General features: G+C 38.8%; 1 protein-coding gene across 2 annotated transcripts; it reads right to left on the bottom strand.

The window, feature by feature from the left end:
• Window positions 1-1,165: 1,165 nt before the first annotated feature.
• Window positions 1,166-19,859, bottom strand: ZBTB11 (zinc finger and BTB domain containing 11). 2 transcript variants are annotated; one of them, XM_048057994.2, is made up of 11 exons: window positions 19,402-19,859; window positions 17,049-17,284; window positions 16,164-16,395; window positions 14,185-15,002; window positions 11,750-11,929; window positions 11,023-11,259; window positions 10,471-10,615; window positions 9,110-9,227; window positions 6,341-6,499; window positions 5,694-5,869; window positions 1,166-4,337 (listed from the first exon to the last, which is right to left on the bottom strand). In XM_048057994.2, exons 1-11 carry the CDS (start codon window positions 19,709-19,711, stop codon window positions 3,811-3,813), a joined length of 3,138 nt encoding a protein of 1,045 aa, XP_047913951.2. In that variant the 5' UTR covers window positions 19,712-19,859; the 3' UTR covers window positions 1,166-3,810. The 2 variants fall into 2 exon arrangements, with proteins under 2 accessions (XP_047913951.2, XP_066858941.1); XM_067002840.1 differs by lacking the exon at window positions 19,402-19,859 and adding an exon at window positions 18,719-18,944.
• Between the last annotated feature and the right edge of the window lie 3 nt (window positions 19,860-19,862).

Raw genomic sequence — 19,862 nt, 5'->3', positions numbered from 1 at the left:
TCATAAAGCCAGAGCCCTCTTACTAAGAATATTACCCTTAAATAAAACCTTTCATATGGGGGCAAGATTGAACAGCATTACTGAGCTTGTTGAAAAGCCACAGTAGACTTGTGAAGATATTTGAAAATAACCTGAGCTTGAGGGTAGTGACAGAAGTCATTCCAGGCCTTTGACCATCTTATAGTTTAAAAAAACACAAAAACAGACAATAGCTAGAAAGCTGTCACGGGAACAGGTCTCAGTGGAGAACTGCTTGATAGGTGCTAGGTTCCCAACAGCCATGGGCAGCAGCAGCTGACCTAACCTCGTGGTTACTCTATGACATGCATACGTTAGATATTCACAGCTCTTCATTAACAGCCAGGAATGATGTGGTTCTAGCTCACATGGAAAGAAAAGGGGAAAAAATTAGCCACATGACTTTTTTTAAAACTACAGTTGCATCCCCTTTTGAATAGCATTTGTTCAGTGGTAGGCCACATTGCTTCTTCAGTACACAGCCTTTTGAATCCCCCATTTTGGTTTAATTATATATTTCCAGTGTAACCTAGTTACCTGTATAGGTTTGCAGAAGAGTTAATATGCTAAAATGCTAAATATTAATATGCACAAGTCTTACCATTTCAGGATGAACCACAAACCAACAACAAAAAAAGACTAACCAAAAAAAAAAAAAGGCTTTTCTGCAACACTGATGTTGCCTTAAAGTTGCTCCTGAGCGGCCAGGAGGCAGCTGTGCAACTCATCCTTCAGCCAGGTGGGTGACTGGAGGACAACTGCCCAGAGCAGAGGCCGAGACAGAAGTGCTGTGTGATGCTGCCTCCTGGGTGTCAGTGTTGTACAGAGAAATAACCTCTTAACTAAAAGTGTTAGAACTGTGTATCAGGAGATTCAGTGGATGAGGAAAGGGCCCTTTACCACCATGTGTTGCAGCCAAATTAATCCCAATGTGAACATAGTGTTTTGTTAACATCATGCTTTAGTAGATTGATGTTCTAACACAGTGAAGGTTTTCCTTTCCTTGTACAAATTAAGTAAAATTTAAAACATAGGTAGTACGATGTAGAAAGCCTCTGACTATAATATAAAAGAGGAAATACTGAAGAGGAATGAACACCATTGTAACACTTTTTTCCCCCTGAAAAAAAGTTGCTTAAAAGAGCAATTCATGGCAAAGCTTAGTTTATTTAATGACAGAAACCATAACTTTATACATCTAACACTAAATAAAAACAGCATAATGTACAGATCAAATTATATACAAGAGTTTATCACTATACTTTATAAATGGACAGGTCTCATGAACTTCATTTAAAAAAATCAAATTAAATATAAACTGCATATTTGCAGTCTGACATCAAAGAGGTTGCGGAAGCATAGTAAGCATCTTAAATTAATAGCTTAGGATATCTAAGGAAAAACATAAGGCAACCTCAGAAATACAGGAACAGCAAAGCTAACAACAGTATTCCCTATTAACCTCATGCCCTTCTGAAAGATGAGGCACAGTATTCAGTGTTCAGCTTTGATATTCCTGGTTGAGTTCTGTTTATGAAACAAACTTATTTCATTGTTTTTAAATGGCAGGCTATCAAGTCAGTTGAAGTATTTCTACAGTGGGGAACAAGGCTCTGAAATTCATTTTCACTTCTGTTTCCTACCATGTATTGGGCAAATAAATAAATGCACCAAAGATTAAACTGAGGTGCTAATAATATTCTTTTTAAGGTAACACACTAAATATACAAATAATGTTCTAGCACTATTTACAGCTGTTTTCCCTTGCAATTTCATCACTTAATACATACTTATTTGTAAGATACAAACACTGGAATAAGTTTTAAAGATTATCTAGCAGTCTATTAAATCTTTTTCCATCATAGTGGCAGTAAGAACAGTTAATTTACCTATGTTTTTTTTTTTTTTTTTTTCCATTTTAAGCAGGATGGCTATCTCAAGATTCTTGACCATACAAAAATTCAGAAGTTATAGCTAGCAGTTTGTGTTTCTTTTCTTCTTCAAGTATTCATTTTAGCTTTACTCAGTTGGGTAACTAGAAAAGAACACAGTTGTAAAGGGCTGCAGGATGTATAAATAATGACATGACTTCTGTGCAGGACAACATTCACTTTTGAAGTAGTTATCCACAGATTAATTCAAATCTGAGGCAGGAACTCAAGCTACCTTAAAATTTCAACAACTGCTTATCTACAGGTTTGCAAAATATAAAAAGAACAATTCATTCTGTAGCTTAGTAGGCAGATACTCAAATAGTTAAATATGATGGAAGGCAGATTCAAAGGAGGTGGTTACTTCATCATGGATTTTGCTTAAATTTTGCTTAGTGAATCAGTTTCATGGGTTACAGCATTATATGCATACGATTTTAGTGACCCCCCAGACCTTCTGGCTTCTTGGATACCCTGCTGCTGTCAAAGTTGGAAAGCATTTGATAATGCTATAGAGACTGAGAATAATTTAAAAGAATACACTTCTGGTTATTCATGTCTAGCACGTTCCATGATCTCCTGAGCAACACTTATTTAAAAAAAGCAATTAAAAAAACAACATTAAAGGACCCACACCTTGACATGTGCACTGTACGTTGTATTAAATCAGCTTGGTCAAGCATGGCTGTGATTCATGCTTACTAGCAGGAAAATCTAGTAAGGATTTTTTCCATCAATGTGATACAAACACTGAGTTATTAGCTTGCCTTAGAAGTATTTGTTAGAGCATCTGTAATAAGGTCATCTGGAGACTCCTGTAATTTTGAGACAAATTCTTACCTGATGCTAAGACTTTCATAGTTCTTTCCTCTGACATGGCTGTGTCCCCCATTTGGGAATTACCAAAGCTCCTCCCTTCAATAATATAATACAAGATCAGTTCCTAACTAGCGGGACTTGAGCACACTTATATGCCCCTTCTCACAAAAACATGCCATTATACTCCTTCAGTTAAAAGCTTCTGCATCACATTTAATACAAAAATATAAGCATCCAGCATTAGGTTGCCTGCTTTGGGTATGTGTAACACAGACAGTAGGTTCCTTGACACAACTGACCACCATTAACCTAAACATAGCTGTGCATGGAGGATGAAGTGTAAGCTCCTCTCACAAATAGTTTACTTACAGAAGTTGTCTCCCTTCACTAGGATATCCTCCAGAGAACTTGAGTTCCTGATCTCAGGGTACCACATCCTCAGACTTCTGGAACCCCTTCCCTCATTGTTTTGCTGAACCATGGACCTGCCCCCAGTGATCTGGAATTTAAACAAGTTCTTCAAAACTAGGATTCACTAATTGCAGATGGTGCACCTGCCTAAAGACAAAAGCCTCAGATTTTGTCACGTAAAGCACGCACTGCATGAAACTCCACCATTCCCTTGTTTTAGGGAGTAAAGAGATGAAACCCTATGTTGGTCATTCACTCACAAACTTGATGAAATGCATGTAAAAATGAGTAAAAAATGCTACCAATTGTACATTTCTAGATTTTAGTGCGGCCACTTTATAGATTTTTTAATTTACAGCATGATACTCCATGACACAGGAAACATTATCCCAACAGTTTTTTTTAAATAGTTATGACCAGTGCAGGTATCTTAGCCATCAAAGCCTTGGACTACACTGAAGCATCTTAACTTTTGCCCTGTAATGCGTCGTGCAATATTTCATAACCAAGAAATTCAGTACTGGAGATTAATGGTGTGAGTAGGTATCCGTAAGCCTCAGATATCCAGTTAATATTTAGCTATCACATATCGTAAGACCTCAGTCTCCTTGCTCTTTCTTATGTGCCGTGTTCACTCTGTCTCTGCAACGTGAGCTACTTCTACTTCTACAGTTTCCATGGCCTGTGTGACTTCTGCCATTTTCTGTCCTTGCTGTTGTGCCAGTACATAATTTACCACCTGCATGATGCTTTGGTCAGAAAGAGTGGAGACTGATGTACATTCTTCAGTAGCTGCAACTGCTTCAATCGCTTCAAGTGTGTCTCCTGTCACTACCACAGTCTCAATCTCCTCACCACCAACGCTAATTTCAGTTTCTTGTTCCTGCATGTCTGCTGCTAAAATGCTGATGGCGTGCTCCACTTGTGTCCCCTGGTTATGAAACTGAAGAGTATCTTTTTCCAGCATAATTTTACAGGGAACATAGTCTCTGTGAAACTTGGTCATGTGCTTCCGCAGCGTCCGGGCGTCTATGTAAGCCTCGTTGCAGACTGGGCAGACATAGGGCCGTTCTCCAGTATGCGTCCTTACGTGACGCTTCAGGGAACGCGCGTCAGCCCAGGCTACTCCACAAGTTAGACATTCAAATGGCTTCACACCTGTTTTCAAATGGAAGGCAAAGAAAAAATGACCATCAGCATTTATAAGTATGTATGAATGACGGTGAGAAACAACAGGAAGGACAGTAGTATAAAAGCACAAAGAAATGATACAAGTACTACAAGTTTTTCCAAGCAAGAGAATCATCTTACTTACCATTTCTGTACTACAGTATAAAGTAAGGATAACACATTAAATGGTACAACTTTCCTTTCCACAAGTGCTCTGCGCAAACTAATGTCTTCTCAAAAATTTCTTTTTACCATTCCTTTTCATGCAGTTTGATGCACTATTTTAAGTGCATAAAGCTTAATGTAAAACTAAGGCATCACAGGCAAAAACAATTTACTTCTGAAACCATCTTTTACTTATAAGAACATGTCACATTCCTAGTCACACCTTATTTCCATAAATCTTTCTATACACCTCTCAACAAATCAGCACTTATTCTAGTTAGTTTATAAGGCCATCTACAGCTTTTTTTTTTTTCCTCCTCCACACCACATATGTTCAAATTCTGCACATGGTGTTTGTATAATCTTATTCTCCCTTTTAATGCGCAAATTCTGTGGTCTGTATTATCTAATGGAGCATGTGGGCGGTGACAAGCACTATTTTAACCTTTTCTCCATAGCAGTCTCTGTAAGTTTAGGCTAGGTATCCAGTATACAGGACTCACTGTATTTAGAAACAATCTCTATTCCAGTAGTTAGAGAGAGCTGTAGCAGCTTTTTAAAAGGAGATAAGCTTCAAAAAAGTTTGTTTTTTTTTTCCTGAAGATGTGTCTCTGTATTATAGACTTCAAACACAGCTGGAATAACCAAATACTGAAGATCACACTTCACAGCTAAAGTAAAAATGCATATACTTTTTAAATTATAAAGTAGTTTCATAGTTCCCCCAAACATTATAAAGCTTACTACCAGTTATAAATCAAGAAGTTAACCAATTTCCAGTGGCCCTTTTTCTAAATTCAAGCCAATCACTCTCCTGTTTGAGGAATATTTTACTAGCCACATGCAACTTTCAAAGTAGTACGTGCAGTTCTTTCTTTGCCAGATACTTTTTTTTCCTATTGCTTCTAAAATAATTCTTCCATTAAAGTTCGAGAAAGACAAATGATACTGTGACTGTGTGACTACAGTTTTAGAAAGATGCCAGCAGCACTTCTGGGAATCACCACAAGAAAGTTAATTAATCAGGATAAGCATAAAACTAACTGGACAATCTGTAAGAACTTCTGTGTGTTCTGCATCACAGGACACGCAAAGATTCAAAGATAACTCACAATAACCCTTTTCTTCACAATGCTTTTAGGGGTATGCGAATGCCATGACTACTTGCTTTCTACATACCTTCATGATTGTTCATGTGTCTCCTATATTCCCGGAGCTGCGTGAATTTTCTTCCGCAATGCTCACAAACTCGTTCCAGATTTTGTTTTGCTCTTCCTTTTTTACCATGTGTGGCTTTCTTTACATGCCTTCTGTACAAGGCTTTCTCATAAAATTCTTTACCACATATATTACACCTAGAGCATGTAAAATGAGAGATCATTGAAACCATTATCCTATGCTTATCTTAAACTTTTTAAAATAAAAATGTACTTGAATTAATGTAGGTAAAGTTTAATGGGTATATAGTTTCATGACAGCTATTTCCGTAATTAGAAATGCCATTGGACTGTAAAAGCCACATTTTCTCTTATTAATAGCCACAAAACTTCCACTTACTGTTCTAGAGAAGCAAGACTGCATACAAAGCATAACTTTACTAATTATACTTATCCTCTTATGACTTCATATACGTTGGTCCCAGGATTGTGCCAGCAGATTACCAGTTTGACCACGCTATTTGAAGTCACCCATCCACATTCTCAAGAACTCAACGCCCCAGTCAAGGTCAATCAATCAGTACTTGAACCATGGATTAGGCAGTTCCTTGGTGACTAATCTAGGGCTGTGGCATTATAATTTCTTACATTTCAGTTATTTCCTCTTACCTATAAGGGTCTGTGACAGAGTGAGACTTTACATGAGAATACCAGTCTTTCTTCCAACTATAACATTTTCCACAGAACTGGCACTGAAATGGCTTCACACCTAAGTGTTTATTCATATGCTGCCGGAGATCTCGAGCTTCATAGAAACTCTTTTCACACCTGTAACAGCAAAGGTTGTAGCATTCTATATCAGCAAGATCTTGGTAATCCTGATTTCCAAGGAAATCCCCTTCTGTAATGGCAACTGAACACTTGGAGAAGACCTGTAGTGTCATCAATATTGATACAAAGCACAAACACTTTCCAAACCAGGGGAAATAAAAAGGAAGAGCAGCTTATCTGAAAATCTGGAATATCACTTGAGGACACTGTTCTGAAACATTTTTGTCTGTTATGGATGACTATATTCCTTCTGTTTTTATTATGAGGATTAATCAAAGGCAGACTGGCTGGAAGATATCAAAAAGGTATATTATATCATAGGAATTACTATGAGGGTTCTAACAGTTGTTTCCTCCCTTAACCAAAGAGGATTAAATAATAAAACAAAGATAACATTTTTATCTAAAAACAGTGAGTTTTTTTCTGTAACGCTCAAGTATATTTTTTAAGAAATTAAAAAACAAATTCAGGATTCTACAAGAATGTATCTGAGATTAGTGATGTTCATTCTTTAGTGTGCTGTTTGAATACATCTAAAACTAAATTCCTAAAGTTTTTCTTCATTTATATCTTCCCATAGTGTGACTACATAAAATAACAAATTTCTCTTGATGTAAAAACTACAGGGGTAGTCCAGCCAAAGACATGCTTTATCTTTGAAAGAAATTTTGCCTTACAGACCTCTTCTTCTGCCTAATCTTCTATATCTCTTCCTCATGTATCATGATACACTGTACGACTTGAGAAAGGACAGAGTGCAGAGAAAGGCCAACAAGCAAAGTTATTCATGGACTTCTAAGTCCACTGTAGAGGATTTACATTTTGTAGCTCAACCACCTCTGGAATGAGGGAATCTCTGAATTCCAACTTAAAGTGGAATCTGAAAAGAAGAAAGTTTCCATACGAGAACGAAACTTGTAATATCACACTTCACAAAGATTGGGTACCCTGCAAAGGCAAGAAAAAAACCTTCTATGCTTTAGAGAAATTAAATAGGTTATAGTCCCTGAGTTGCCTGAACAATCTTCTCTTAGGCTAGGAAAAACAAAAACAAAATCACCAACAGCTCCACTTCAAATGGGATTCTCAGGGATCCCGGATTTCCAGATCCCTAAGGGTCTTCAAAGAGGTTGGTACTTGGTGTTCTCATGGACTGCGTATTTAGAAAATCCATTAGAGAAGTATTAATTTCAGAAGTAAAAAATGAACCATGACCACTATCCTCTGACACTCACACACTACTGTGATTTAATCTAGTATCTACTTCTACTTTTAGCAAAGTAACTTGTGTGAAGCTTAATTTAACTGGGCCAGAAGCTCAAACTCAAGCCTGGCTGGAAGATTTACATACCAAGCCAATGTACTAGAAAAATGAAGCCTACTTGTAGCTTAGTGAAGCTCTCTAAACCACTTGTGACAACATGAATTATATTCCTAGAATAGATCTAAACTCTAGAAGAAACAAGGGTTGTGTCTGTTTTGAAGGAGCTGAGGAATCAAAATACATTTTCATTCGAGGTGATGATGCATCCATGACTACTGCCTTGAATATCTATTTTTAATGTAACTCTCTTTCAAAACCAAAATTGTCTTCCCTGTTATGTTTCATTAACCAATTCCATCCCTGATGTGGATCCTATTAGCTTTGTTCTTTGAATTTTTGAGATCTACGTTTTTAGTACTACAAAACACTAAACAAAAACACTGCAGACAAAATTAAAATGAGGTTTCAGCATATTTAGGAAAGGAAATATTATTTGTACAGCTGTACTACCAGAGATATATTACAAATATTTTAGATATAAGTTTTCATTAATACCACAAGCTACATACAGGCAATCACAAATAGTACAGCCCCTTTTAATACCTGAGAGAGTTTTCTAGAGACCTAATTGACAGTGTGGAAATTAAGTACCATTTGTGCTTCTACAGGTTATTTGAAAGGTTCTCCTATAGTCTGCTTGGTCATATGAAAAGCAACATGATTTGTAAAATCACTATGAAACACACTCTTTACAATTAGAGTTTCTGTTAAAAGTCAGTAAAAGAAAAACATTTAAGTGGTCATACAAGTTTTATAATCAAGTTAAAAATAGTCAGTGAGTCTTAATCTGAATCTATAATCTAGATATTCCTGCACAGCTGTTTACTAAACATAGTGCATACTGCAGTGCACATGAGTACATTACACCACAGACTTTAATAGGACATATATGCAGCTGAAATTAACTATCACAGTAAAGGAAGGCAAGAGCAGGCTGAAGACCCTTCGTCTCTGACAAGCTTACCGCTCTTCTATCTGTCCTACAGCGGAGCTTTAAAACCACATGGCCACTTATTACAGCTGCAAGTGCAAACATACTCATTAAAACATAACTGTATGAAAGTAGGTAACAATTAAAAATCCCAAGGTGTTGCTCTCCAACTCAAGTATTAACAGAAGTCTAGTTATTTTTTATAACACTAATGTTTTACAAATCTCACTGAAGGCCAATGAACTTTTGTTCTATAACCAGGATTTGCTTTTCATCTTTAAGAAAAAAAAGGACAAAAAATACCCCAACAACAAACCAAAAGAACAAAACACCATAGCAACTAACAACTTACTGAGTACACTGATATCCACGAACTTCAGGCTTTGGCTGGTGTTTCTTTATGTGTTTACTGAGTCCTGAAGCCCTGTGGAAAGACTTTCCACAGATGGAGCAAAGGTACTTGGATTCTCCTGACAAAAAACAAAAGCAAACAAGTTACAAAGCCAGGCCTCCATCTCTCTGGGATGCTTTTTGAGTGTTTTTTCTTCCTATGTAATTTATCTGAAGTAATCAGAGCAGTGCTGCAAAAAGAAGTTGGTTTAACTACACACAGATGGAATTTTCAAGTGTATTTTGTATGTGCCAATGTAGTCATAGACAGAAGGGAGAGTAACAACTCTGAATGACTTCACTGCATGTTTCTAAACACAGGGTACAACAGTACAGCTACTATTAGCCATGAAATGTGAACAGTTTAAAAAAACTGCCCTCTTGTGTGAAAAACAATTGCCTGTTCTCATATAATACACAACTTCTCCAGCAATGCAGCATTGCCTGTGGGTGACTCACACCTTGAATTTGTGGAACACTACTTCAAAAGAAGAGCTTTCAACTCCAATTCATCACTTTATGACTCCTGAGTACAAATATAAATTCTTCCACTTTTGGTACAGGCTCTTTCTTCTGATTCCTCCCAACTCAGGAAACATAGGCAACTTCTACATATTACAACATAGTTTAAAACTGCTTGTCTTAGACAAAAGAAACATCATCTTTTACATGCCAAGATCTTTCAAGATGCCAGTTTTTATAAAACTTCAGTATAAGACTTGTGAAATTAGAATACAAGTCCTATATTTCTTAGATCATACAAACGGTATCCCACGAGAAAGTACACAATCTTAAAAGAGCATACAACCTATTAAAATAGGAATAAATCCTGAAGCATTGCTCATGTTTAAAAATATCTTTCACTCAAATTATTTAAAATAGCTGTGCAACAAATACTACATTCTTGCTTTATAAATGTTTTATTAGTACAAGCAGAAGTCTTGAAAAAACACCCGGACTTTCTCAGAGTTTCAACTTCACGAGTTCTCCTCCAAAAGGATAGACTGAAAGTATAGGTGCTCAGAAATGTTCATCTCTGGCTTTCTTTGTTGAATTCACATGATATAGGCATAAATAAGTAAATAAAGACGTAGGAACAGACTAACCACAACTCCCTGTTCTGGTATAGAATATTTCCATAATAATCTTAAGCTATGATAAAACAAGCCCAAAGGAGAAATATAAATGACTAATTATGTCTAAGTCAACTGCCTGACCAGGATGAAAAACTACTTTCTTTTTAAATGGTTCCTTTAACATTAAAGAACCATGCTAAAGTTCACCAGCGCACAAAAGCCATCCAAAGCAATTCTCACTACTTACCAGTATGAATGCTCATATGTTCCTGAAGACTTCTTTTAGTGACAAAGGACTTCTCACACAAGTCACACTGGAACTGTTTCTGTACTTCATGGAGAGCTAAGTGCATTTTTAATCCATGCTTATATGTAAAGGTCTTTCCACAGACCTAAAAAAAAATCCAGATCCAATCAAAGAGGACAAAAAAACACAGAATATTTAAACAGATTAGCTTTGAAAACCTGTTAGCTCCAAACACAATATCAACTCCTGTATCTTAGGAACAAGGATGACCAAGCCTATGATTTCTCACCAGTAGTAAAAATGGTCTGTTAAAAAAGAACACTCAAGCAAAGACATTTTCTAGGCATAGGAGTATTAAATTCCATGATTCAAGCTTCTAGTTGAATTCTAGTTTACAGTCTCCAACTACAAGAAATTTCATCAGCAATGTTATGTTATTTTTTCCCATTGTGAAATGACCTAAATTAACCTAACTTGTAGGATAGAGGGTCAATACTAAAATATCAAATACATTACTGACGTGATTACAAAGTAAAATAACTTTTTCTTTACCTTGCATGCATGTGGTTTTACACCTGTATGTTTGAGCATATGTATCCTGAGAGAATAGAGCTTAGGTAGAGTTCTGCCACATATATCACACACAAATTCCCGTTTAGTTCTCCCTTTCACTGAAGACATGCCTGTCTCTTCTACGCTAGAAGCTGCAGTGTTCACTTCAGTCTTCCGTGTGTGTCGGACAAGATGAGCTCGTAGGGAGGCACCATACTGGAATTCTTTTTTACACAACTAGGAAAGAAAACATTACAACTTTAATCTGCATGCAATATTTCAAAGCTATTTCAAAAAAGGTAAATCAAAGATTTTAAATATAGTAATCTGATTACATAGGTCTGTAATTTGACTCCAACAGACTTTTTTTTTTTCAGGTTAATTAATAGAATTACATGTTGGCTTTTTAAGGCTACTGACAGGGCCACTGATCACTTCCCAGTAAGGAGTAACTTCCAGGATAATCTAAATACAATTGTAAATTTACCAGTAAGGTTAAAAGTAAAGCCCACCCAGTACCATGAGCAGCACGGGCACTCTCATGCCACATGATGCTATCAGGGCATGTGGCTGCACTACATTTTACCCATTTAGATCAAGGCTCTGTCCGTCTCTCAAATCCGTAAAGAAAATAAATGCTAAATACTAAAAGATACAAGAAAAATAATTACTAATGTCATTACTGAATGAATTTTAATAGCAAAGTTTACAGACAAAAAAAACTTACTGGGCATTTATAATCTTTAGATCTTTCATGTTTTAGTGTGTGCATTATAAGCGCATAGCGCCGCTGGAACACCATTCCACACTCCGTGCATTTGTGCTGAGCTTCTACTTCATTATTTTCTGTGGTCTCTCTTTTGGGCTGTTTCATTTTTTTCCCTCTCTGTACCAGCTTCATGGCAACCTAAATTGGAAAAACATAACCAGTGAATGAACTTCACTTTCAGAGGCATGAAATACAATGTAGTCAGTGATAAAAGCTTATGTTTCTTCATGTTACAGTAACATCACCCAATCTTGCTTAGTTTCTGTAGCCACTGGAAAGTTAAGCCTTTTTAGATCACTGAAAATCCAGAGAGATTATGGTAAGAAAAATGGTCTTCTTTTACAACCACAAGCTGACTATAATTATAGACAGACAACTTACCACTTCAGAGCCAACTAGCCCTCCCTAACTGGCTAAACGCAAGCTAAGTGATAGTTAGAGAAGAACCACAAATACTTCCAGTCATAACTTCTATGTTTCCAACCATGTCCTTCACTTCAACTTTCCCTTTCAAGACTTATTTCAGAAGTTATCAAAGTAGACATAAAAAAGTGGCCTAATACATTCTTACCAGCCAGCAAGAACAGAGTTATTAATAATGTGTAAAAAATTTGACAGTATTCAAGCAAAGCTCTTTCCAGTTAAGGGTATTCCAGCCTTAATGTTTGTGTGAGGCAGTATTGGCAGTGCTACCTTGAGCTGGTAATCTCGTTTTCCTTTGCAGAAACTTGCTGTCAATTCTTTAAAATCCATAGTTTAATTGATCAGGCTGAAATTTCTTGTATCAGGTATCTCCCCTTCAGGTTTCTGAGAATAAGGCAAGGGGAAAAAACAGTACATTGCATCCCCATTTCTTCAACAAGTGAAGCATCTAGCAGTTTTTGAAAACACGCTAGCCTTTCCTTGTCTCACACAAACTCAACACAGGGACAACATTTTCAGACTCTCTTATGTCTTGCTGTTGCTCTGAAAAGTTATGCAAACTTGGCCAAATTAGGAAGCCACAAAAATCATTTTGTCCAGTAGATGATTAATAAGAGCTTAGAAAATAACCCATTCATACAAAGCATGCTTTGTCCCCAACATCTCCATGCCAACAGCAATTATGCTAATTCAAGTCAGCAGCATGTCCTTGCAATTTATCTTTACTGTTATTCTTCCAGGATCAAAACTAGGAACTCAAGAAGGAACGTCTATTTTCAAATGCTTATACAACATCCAGTGTCATGGTAGGAGTTGAGGGTAGCGTAAGACAAAAAGGTGAAAAATTGTGAGATCAGTTATGAAAGCAAAAACCTATTCCTAATTCCAATTCTGAGCAATCTAATATCTAAAACATTTTTTTCCTAATGTGGATGCTGTCTGGAGACCTTCTCTATCAAGGGAAGGGATTTAAAAACTGTGAAGTAAGTTAACAGGAGCTGCTCCTGAAAGAGCTCCCCCTCCCAAAACAGGGAAAACAGAAGTCACAAATGGGGTGCTCAAATATTTGGACTGTGCTAGTTTTAACATCCAGTCTTTACACTGACCAGAGATAAAAGGAGACTAATGCTACAATTTCTATCTACAAGGGTAACAATTTATACCTCTCAGACCAGATGGGTGGATCTACTATTTAAATGCTTCACAGAACACCTCTGGAAAGCAACAGTTCTTCGTATCATTTACTGCCTCTGGAGGAGTGAAGCAAAGCCTACTCTCACAAGATTGAATGAACTAGTGCTCTGTGTGGTGAATGCCACCCATCTATGGGCACTAGAAGAGGAAAGGCTCCTGAAAGACAAATAAGATTGCTGTTTCATTAAAAAAAACACAATTATTAAGTTTTTACAACATCTGAATGCTTTTAATCTAAGTAATCTTTGGACATTTTTTTTTCATTAAACAAACTAATCCCAATCTAAGGGTAGCGGCACTGGATTGTTATGATTTATGACTATGTCTTAAGATCTACCCAGGATGCCAGACGCTATTTTCAAGTCTTAATAAACGTAGAGCTTCATTTCTGTAATCGATCACGATATTTTTGTATTTGTCTGTCACTGACATACAGACATGACAGCTAAGAAATTGCCAGATCATTAAGAATTTTGGGGAACAGGTAACACCTGCTGTCCAGACACGAAAAAGCTATGATGGAGGTATTCAAGCTAGGCTAAAAATACCAAGTGTTCGAAAGGTCTCCAGTCTGGAAATAAATTTGATTTTTTTTTTTTTTTGCACAAGTGTCACATCTTAGATGTTACTTCAGTATGCAGTAACGTTGATTTCTCAAAAAAGAAAACACTTAAAGCATTTGCCAGACAACACTTGGAAATGGGAAACAGTCTTTTCAGACTGGTGTGGAAACACAGAATGATTACCACCAACAGGCTTAAACAGAGATAGAATACCTGCTGTATTGCAGATTTTGGATTTGTCTTTCTGTTTTGCAGTTTTTTTTCGATTCCTTTATGCAATCTGATATATCCACCTTCACTAACAGAACGCTGGCGAAGCTTGCTTTTATAAGTATCATCCTGGCTGGAAGCCATGGTTTCTGGTTGTGAAGCCAAAATGCTCTCTTCTTTACTTTGCCTGCCATGTTTTTGCTTGAGCATTTCCGAGGAGTCTTCAGAAGCAGTCTCTACATTTCCTTTACAGCTTTCATTTAGATCCGTTTCCATTTGACCATCTGTGTCCATGGCTTCCACAACTGATGGCTCAGCCTGTCTGACAGACACAGTGCTGTTTGAAATGTTCTCCACCAGCTCTATTTTGATAAAATTTTCAGTTGTTTCACACTGCTCCAAAGGCTTTGCAAGATCGTCAGGAGTGGCCTCTGCAGGCTCTGGGGGCAGGAGGTGAGGCTGGGGTGCTGCTGTCTCCTCTGGCCCAGCAGAGGAAGGAGCTCCATTCACAACTGCTGTCACTTCATGGGCTGCCAGCTCTGCTGGTAGAGGCTGCTCAGCACCATGCAGGAGCGGCATCTCAACTCCAATCTGCTCTGCTAAACTTTGTGTTGACTCTACTGTTTGAATATCTCCCTTTTGGTACACTGTAATTTGTTTCTCTTCCATCTGTTTGTGCACGTTTTCACAGATTTCAAGAACCTCTGACATGAAGAGATGCCGGGCAAGCATGGCCACTTCCGCCATACTACAGAAGTCAAAAGTTAATTCTGAAGTGTAAGCAAATTCCAAGAGCGGGAGGAAACTTGACTTGCAAAACCCTATCAGGAATAAAACAAGAGATTAGAGCAAACACTGATGACCCCCTTGTTATACCAAAATACCCCAGGACGGATACAACAGTTCATTTTTGATACAGTTAAGTCTGAAATTTAGAGTGAAACACACTCACAAACACCATTAGAGCCCCTCCATTCAGACTCAATTCATTGTCTTTTACACAAAAGCATCCTCCTTGTATATATTGTTTGTGGAAGTCAAACTCAAGACAACATTTTTGATAAGTACGTAAAATTGAGGTAATTTCATGATAAAATTCTCAGAAAGATTGTTTCAAGATGCTAGGAGGGCCACAATGTTTTTGAAGCAGATTAATCCTGATTTAACTGAAGTCTTTCTGGGCTGCTACATTCACAAAGTAGCCTGGAGTTAAGCAACAATTAATTCTACAGAAAAATGAGTCAAGAAATTGGCTACTGAAAAAGATATATATACACAGATACAAATGCTTCCAAAGAAGCATTTGATATAATTTTCCACAGTTCAAAAAATCATAAATGAAATATTTAATTTGGGGGACCTTCTGGACCATCATACTAGAAATCCATTGTTCATGCATGCCTATTGTTCATGCAAAGGCTAAGAAAGTAATGGGAAAGCAACGGAACATTTAAGTTCTGTACAATATTCTTCAAAGTTATTTTTGGAACACTGATTTTAGGATTATCTCCCATCTTTAAGGTAACAGGAGGTTTGACAAAAAAACAGAAACATGTATAGTAATGTTTTCCAGACATCAGACAATTTAGTATTTGGTCATCAAAACAGTTCTTTGAGAAGCTAGTAAACATTCCCTCTTGATGTATTCAAGCATTTGGATTATGTTCCCTTTTTTAAGGTCTGTGACTAATACAAGGAGAAAACACACCTAATCAAGCTAAAACAAATAAATAAATCCAAAGCTTCTCAGAAATTATGAGATGGAATTCCATGGTCAATTCAGTATGGGAGATCAAATTGTGCAAAAACAAGAGTGATCATTTTAGCATGAAAAACCATACAAAATACTTTTAGATTAAAAGAGGAAAAAAAGCAAGATAAAATATTTGGTTGTCTTGAACACTCGAAAGAGACTGAATCAAACACTGTACACCTTACTTCAGATATTATGATTTCTATCTTCGAAACCCACAACAATTCACCTGACAGATCCACTACAGCTTCATGACTAGTGACAGCTCCCTTTTCAATGAAGAGCTCTCGGAAGTACTCGCTGTTGGCTGCCAAGACAGATTTGTGAGCTTTGTACTCCTCTCCTTCAATCAGCAGAGTCACATCACAGAACTGATTGGAAAGCCTCTGCTGATTCAGTTGGTTTAAGACTGACAGACAATGTTTGGAAGATGACTGCTTCACAAGGCCCTTACTGTCAACCTGTCATAAACAACATTACGAGAACTTCATTACATTTAGACTCTGCCTTTGTAAGCATTCACACTGAAACACAGAAAAGGATTATTTGCTGCAACCATAAAAGCAGTTCAAGCCTGTACCATCTTACTATTATTCTCTCTTTTTTTCCCCCCCTCAAACGTGCCAACTCTTACCCTCCCTCCAAAAAGTTAAAACAGACAACTGGAAAAATGGGAAGACATATTCAAACAGTTCCTTGGACTGTATCTTTCAATGCTACAACATGAAACAATTTATAGATTCAAGTCTTTACATGTCTATGAGCCCCCAGTTACCATCATCAAGAATTTCATATATATAAATACAGCATAATTTACTAAGGAACAAATACAGATTCCACAAGAATCTTGTAAGTGATACTTTTCTTATACTTCTGCAATTAATTTTCCCTTGGATCTTATATGTATATATAGAAATAGGGGCAATTTTGTTTTCCAAAGATCATATATTATCATTGATTTCATGTCATATGTACCAGTCACCTGTTTTCACACACCAAATATATTTATAAAAATATGTCATATTATGCAGGATTATCACAGCAATGGAAAGTAAACATACTTTTAAGAATGCACGAACATTTAATACATTCAGATGTGAACAGCAGTACTTACAAATACAAGCTCATGCTTTGCTATTGGCTTCTTCTTCACAGGCTTTGGGGATGCAGCTGGGATTGATGCCGCATTACTCGATTCATCATCTGTTTCATTACTATCTTCATGAGATTTTGTATCCAGTCCAAGTTCCTCCAGCATTTCAGAAGGATCCGACAGAGATCTGGAGCGATCTAGCTTTTCCTGGCACTTGCTGCATTCCTTAATGTAATCTTTAACCTGCTTAAGAATACCTAAGAAAAATTAATGAAGCTTAATTAGGCTTCCAATTCTCATTCAGTTTGCCTTAAATTCATAATTAAATACGTAGGTGATTAGCCAAAAGATACTAAATGATTATTCAAGAAAAACGAAGTCAGCCACCTACACCTTCTTTTTATCAGTTCTGCTTCTCATACACTTTTGTATGTCCTTACTGTAATCCACAGTTAATTTGCAATCAAATATTTAAGATCACTATATGAAGCAGAACCGTCCCAGAAGGACTTTAAGCTAGAAAAAAAAAAAAGCAATTTACACATTCACTATAAGAATCCCAAGACAATGAAAGCTGTAAATTGATCCTGCAATTAGTTCCACACAAGTGGGATCTCGGTTTGTCCTCACTAAACGGGATAAGAAATGGAAGGCTTATGTAAAAGGCTTTCGCAAAACTGGGACCGACTGAATTATAGGCTATGACACTGATTTGTATTGTTAACACTGATTTAAATCAGCTGTTTAGGATTTTTGGAGTTTAAAGAAACTCCATTCCCCTCCAGTACTTGATCAGGTGTAACTGAGTAATTTTAGATACTCGACAGTTCCTAAGCTTAAGGTCCTATGAGATACCAAGGCATTTTCAGCATACAAAAGCTTTCAACTCAAATTCATTTCCATCACTAGGACGATATAAGAGCCTATAGAACCTGTGCCTCCATGCTTCAAAACCTATCACACCTGAAAAGACTCGCCCTGCTTGCAGCATTTTGTACTGTGCTGCATCGCATCATTGCATATGCATCTGTGGAAGGATCGGGAAAACAGACTTGAGGCAATACGAGACTTGCCAACCCAAGACATCTGTGCCTGTTTCAGACATGTTTTACGCTTCCTTGATTCCAGCTGAAACCAGGCCTAGTTCTCAGGGTCTGCTGCCTGCAGACCCCACTGCCAACACCCTTCTCGACCCCAGGCCCCATTCCAGCTCCCTGTTCCCAGCTACAGCCACAACAGATTGGCACCTCAAATCAATGAGACCTGGACTGGAAGGATGTGCTGCAGCTAGAGCAAACAGCCTACAAACTGAGATAGAGAAAACTGTAGCTGAAACAACAGATTTCTTACCAGTGGTTGGAAAAAAAAAAAAAAAAGGCAGGATAAACAGAAATTGGGCTCCAGGCAACTGAAAAGCTGGAGATTTGTTTAATGGATACCTAGGAGTAAAAATAGAGCACCAAATCCAAAAGGAATACAGGTACTAAGTTATTGGCTCAGCCAAAAGAAGGCCACACCTGGGAATTTTGGTTGTTAATACACAACTGGTTTCTAACTGCTGTGACATGACTCTGGTCCCAGCTAAGGATTAGTTCTGTGTTTTCATCCTCTCATGGGAGGCAATAGAGAAATATAACGATGAGCATAAGAACTACAGTTAATAGCGGGTCTACTATTTTAAGTGTGCACACCTTCCACCAGCTAGTTGAAAAAGGCTTATTATCAGGCTAAAAGTGGAACTAGATCGCATGAAAGGGATTATCATCCTATACCAAGTGTAGGAATTGAGAAATCCCTCCCTTCAGCAGGCTGTACGCAACACCTGGACTGGGACAGTTGCTCTCTGTATTTCCTTACAAACACAGAATTCTAGAATCGTTAAGGTTGGAAAAGACCTCCAAGATCATCTGGTCCAACCGTTCTCCTACTACCAATATCACCCACTAAACCATGTCCTGAAGGGCCAGGTCCAACCTCTCCTTGAACACCCCCAGGGACGGTGACGCCACCACCTCCCTGGGCAACCCGTTCCAGTGCCTGACTGCTTTTTCTGAGAAGAAATGCCTCCTCATTTCCAACCTAAACCTATTGCTTCCAGCCTAAACGATACCACTAGTGAAAACGAAGCCACACGACAACCGATGGGACAGCACGGTCTGCGTCTTAGGGACACAGCCATCACGACTGCGAGCTTCGTGGTGCTGCTTTGTCACCGGGCAGCGATCCCCCGACTGGGGATCAGAAGGGCACAGCCAAGCCCCCCTCACCCCAAACCCAACCTACAGAAGCCAGCACGCCCCAGGCCGCCCCCACCACGCCACCCCACCCCCAGACGGGACGGGGGGGGGCCTCCCTCTCGGCGGCGCCCCCTCACCTCTCCACCAGTACTTCTGCGAGAGGCCCTGCCAGGTCTGCAGCCGGGTGCGGTGCGCGCCGTCGGGCGCCAGGTGCGCGGCGCGGATGAGGCGTGCGCGGCGCTCGGCCTGCAGCACCACCTCCAGCTCGGCGAAGCGCTGCTGGTCCCGCTGCCGCCGCTGGTAGTAGAGGGTGCCGCCGCGCACCACGTAGCAGGCGGCCGCCTTGCGGATCTTCCTCTTGGCGTTGCCCTCCGTGCCCGGCGCGTAGGGCTCCCGCTCGTTGGTGAGGTAGCGCAGGATGGCCAGGTAGCTCTCCTCGCTCGACATGGCGGAGCGCGGAGACCCCGGCGCCAGGCCGCGGCGCGTCCCCGCGGGGCCGGGCGCATGCGGCGGGGCCCCGGGGGGGAACTGGAGTTGCGCGGCCCGCGGCGGCGGGAGGGAGGGAGAAGCGCGGGCAGCGGCGGCGGCGGAAAGACAA

The sequence above is a fragment of the Anser cygnoides genome, chromosome 1 (genome assembly GCF_040182565.1).
Source record: "Anser cygnoides isolate HZ-2024a breed goose chromosome 1, Taihu_goose_T2T_genome, whole genome shotgun sequence".
NCBI lineage: Eukaryota > Metazoa > Chordata > Aves > Anseriformes > Anatidae > Anser > Anser cygnoides.
Note: the sequence above shows the minus strand (reverse complement) of the source record. Positions and strands in the feature narration are given on the sequence as shown.